The 3,894-nt window shown below is 57.9% G+C and overlaps 1 protein-coding gene across 1 annotated transcript in view; it reads right to left on the reverse strand.

Moving 5' to 3' along the window:
• The window catches only part of CTSE (cathepsin E), a 4,657-nt gene extending 1,006 nt beyond the window's left edge, over positions 1-3,651 (reverse strand). Inside the window, exons 1-7 of the mRNA XM_010171881.1 lie at positions 3,593-3,651; positions 2,799-2,955; positions 1,974-2,091; positions 939-1,057; positions 632-831; positions 244-366; positions 3-54 (exon numbers count right to left, since the gene is read on the reverse strand). Of these exons, the coding sequence (XP_010170183.1) occupies positions 3-54; positions 244-366; positions 632-831; positions 939-1,057; positions 1,974-2,091; positions 2,799-2,955; positions 3,593-3,651 (828 nt within the window). The remainder of the gene's footprint in view (positions 1-2; positions 55-243; positions 367-631; positions 832-938; positions 1,058-1,973; positions 2,092-2,798; positions 2,956-3,592) is intronic.
• Positions 3,652-3,894: the final 243 nt, after the last annotated feature.

Consider the following 3,894-nt stretch of genomic DNA (forward strand, 5'->3'; position numbering starts at 1 on the left):
ACGATGGCCTGGCAACCATTCAAGCAGAAAGTCACTGTCTCACCCACCTGGATGCTGGAGGAGGAGGAAAGAGAGAAGGATGAGGAGGGATTTGTCCTGCTCCTCTGCCCCAACCCAGCCCTTCCCTGAAGTCACTGTCTCACCCACCTGGATGCTGGAGGAGGAGGAAAGAGAGAAGGATGAGGAGGGATTTGTCCTGCTTCTCTGCCCCAGCCCAGCCCTTCCCTGCCCAGCAACACTCACTTGTCCAGCTGGATCTGCCAGTATCCTTGCTGGGTGACTGGTACCCAGTTCAGGGTCCCTGTGAAGCGGGAGGGGTCAAAGCCACCAAAAAGCAGCTCTCCTCCCAGGGAGGATTCGGGGTTCCTGCAGGGAGGAGGAGAAGACATGAGGGATTTTCTCCTTTACTTTGCACATCACATTTTAAACGGGTGGATTTATACCCACTCGCTTCCCATAAACCCTTAGGGTCATTGGCTTCATTCCTGTAAGGCCTGAGGTCTGTGGTGCTCAGCACAGCACCAAAACCCCCTTTACTATCTCCATAAAACACCTTTATTTTAGCAGCCCCAATCCCCTAAAAGCGGTGCTTGAGTCTAAGCAACATCCCGGAGCAAAGCTGTGTCCGTACGCGCTCATGTAGACGGAGAACATGGGCAGCTCCACCAGATTTTGTGCCATCATGTTGTCGAAGACGGGGGTGACCCCGTCCACAGCCAGCGAGGGGTAAGCCAGCCCCAGGATCCCATCAAACTCCGCGTCCAGGAAGGCTTTTCCCGGCTCACTGACACTCTCTGCAAACTGCTGGTTGCTCACGGTGAGGCCCTCGACCTGCAGGGAGGAGAAGGAGTAGGAAGAGGAGGCTCAATGGTGATGCTGAGTCTATAGCCAAGTCCCAGGTATGTTGTCCAGAGAAGGAGAAACCAAAGATGACTCACAACTACTTGGTCAGATCCAATGACCCCCGTCAAACTGCCGGTCCCGTACTGGATGGAGAAGGGAGTTCCTATCGCCTGGTACGTGCTGGACCAGGATGGATGGAACTTGGAGTGCTCAGCTGGGGAAGGAGAGAGGAGCTGTCAGCAGAAATACTGTTTATCTGCATGGCCATGGATGCCAGGAGCTCCCACCCCGGCTGGCAGCAGCAACCAGCCTTGGAGCAAATTGATGGGGCAACGTGGCATCACCGAAATGCTGCATCACGGGCATGCTGCCGAGGGAGAGAGCTGCTCATGAGACAACAGGGCATGCTGGTGTTTTGAGGAGGGATAAAACCTTCCCTGTTTCAATCTGCCTGCGAGGCGCTGGGTTCGTTAAGGGGAGCGGGATTAGCTCATGCAATATTTTTATGAGACCTGAAGATCAGCAGATCCTACAGACAGAAGCAGCCCCATGGGCATTGCTGTACCCAGATGCTTTCCTCAGCCCACCTTGGCTGTTGGAAGCACCTGAGGAGCTCTGGGGCTGCTTGGAGATGCTCCATGTCCCAGGGTAGCAGAGCTGGACTCACCAGGGCTGGCTGATCGCTGACACCCACACAAGCTGGGTGCTTGTCACTGCTGAGCCCCTGGGCAGCCAGCCTGGAGCCATGCCGAGGTCTCTGCCCACCATGTTCCTGCCACCCAGCCCCTGGCTGCCAAGCTGTGCCACGTGCTATCATCTTTGCTTGTTTATTTAAAGGCTCTCCCGTAAGAATGGCCTAAAGAGCAGGTCTGATATCTCCCACGGGCTGATGGTGCTGGTGGTGTGATCCCCGCCTGTGCCTGAGCAAACAAACCCGCTGAGGCTCCCCCCGCTCGCCCCCAGATTTCTGTTATCTCTGTGTGTGCCTTGGAGGGCTCAGCTGGGTGGGGAGATCCCCCCAAAGTCCCTGGGTTGTGTGTGCTGGTGACCCCACAGCTTCTCTGGGCCCACCCTGGGGGTCCCACTGCAGCTGGTGGGGGGGACCAGCCAGTCGAGGAGCCCCTACTCACCACAGGCTTTGCTGACGCAGTAGACGGATGGCACCCAGAGGTTGGAGGAGCCCGTGTCGAACACCACGGTGAAGTTCTGGGGTGGGGTCCCAATGGAGATCTGCCCGAAATACTCCATCTAGCAAAGAGCAGAGCTGTTGGCACACCAGGAAATACTGGCAATGGGGCATCTGCAGAGACCTGATGGGGTTCGGTGCAGGGGATGGCTGGCACCAGGGCAGTGTTTGATCTATCACGACTGCACTGTGCCAGGTGAAATAAAGGAGTCAAATATTTAAGGAACAACAAAGCAAGGTGAGAACAAAAGGCAGGACGGTGGGTGTGGGCACCATCCTCTTCCTGCTGGATACCTCGTCAGTGGGATGCAGATGGTGGTGGGGGCTTTGGGGACAGGACCCTCATGGGAAGAGCCTGAGGAACCCCCTCCACCTCTGGCTCCAGGTCTTTTGTGGTGGGATCTTCTCTAATGAATGTGATACGTGTTAGGTTTGGAGGAAATCTCTCTCCCCAGCATGTGCCTGAGAGCACTGCGGGCTCAGGGAGCGCAGCAGGCAGGGAGAGGGCTGGCAGCACCCACCATGAATGCAGTCCCTTGTCCCCTCTCGTCATCACATTCCCGGGAACAAAGGACCAGGCAGGAGCGGGCAGGCAGCGAGCCCTGGCACGCCGGGGCACTGGCTGCAGGCGTGCTCCGTTAGCAGGCGTGGGCTTTACGGGAAGAATTGAGCTTTGGGGACCACTCATGCAAACTAACGTGCTTTGGGGATGTCTGCGGCACGCTGCTGGCACTCAGCACCCCGCAGCCCTGGGTGGCACCACGCTTACGTCCAGGTAGTTGATGAGGGGCTCGTTGGTCTCCGTGAAGGCAGCACAGTCCTGGCTGTACTGGATCATGTCGAGCCGATGGGATTTCCAGAAGTGGGAGAGCTGCCCACGTTCCCGCAGCAACTTCCGCAGGGAGCGGTGCCGCCGCAGGGTCACCCTGGGGAAGCAAAGATCCTGGTCACTCACCTGGGGCTGCAGGTGCTGATGATGTTGGGCAGCCCCTATGTCCCCCCTGAGTGTCCCAGTGCCACCAGGATGCACGTCCAGCATCACACATCCCCTGCTGCAGTGTTTTCTAGCCAAGACACAGTGAAACAGGGGCTGTGATCTGTTTTAGGAGGCAGCAATTCAAGGGCAGAGCTGGCAGGAGAGCCCACACGCCCTGGCATCGGCCTGCTCACAGCAATGGGTTGGGCAGGAGCTCAACATGACTGATGGAAAATGACCCTCAGTCTGGGAGATGGGTCTTCATGCCGGTGTTTTCTGCCTTGTCTGTTTACAAAGCCCTTGGCTACAACTGGCACCTCATCCCACAGACCTCGCTGCAGCCCACTGAGGGATGGAGATGGCCACGGAGCTGATGGGAGCAAACTAGCAAAGCCCTGCGTGGTCTTTGTGTTGCCCTTGCATGGTCCCTTCCTGGTCCCTGAGCTCCCGTGGAGCCGCAGAGTGCCCGTGCCAGGGCAGCTCAGCTCTTCCCATTCATCACCGACACACTCAGTGCTGGCAGGACCTCGGAAGTGAAGCCCCTTTGAGAGCCCAGGGATCTGGTGACACCCTGGGGACCCCCTTACCTTTTCAAGCCGCTGGCCAGGGAGAGGCAGAGCATGGCGAGGAGTAAGAGGTGTTTCATGTCGGTGGTGTTGGCTGGGCTGTGCGGGTGCAGGCAGCGCCGCGGTGTTGTTCTTATACCAACAGGTCCACCCTCACCCCGCGGTACCGGCGCCCGCGATAACACCCCTTTCAATGTCAACACGGGGCTTTGGCACTGGGAATGAATCACTGGCCACGTCCCAGGTGAGGCAGAGCGAGTGTATCGGGGTCAAGTTTGTTTTTGTGGGCGAGGGGCTGGCAGTGGCAGAGCAGGATGGTGTGT

This window comes from Antrostomus carolinensis, unplaced genomic scaffold (assembly GCF_000700745.2).
Source record: "Antrostomus carolinensis isolate BGI_N321 unplaced genomic scaffold, ASM70074v2 scaffold38537, whole genome shotgun sequence".
In the NCBI taxonomy this organism is placed as follows: Eukaryota; Metazoa; Chordata; class Aves; order Caprimulgiformes; family Caprimulgidae; genus Antrostomus; species Antrostomus carolinensis.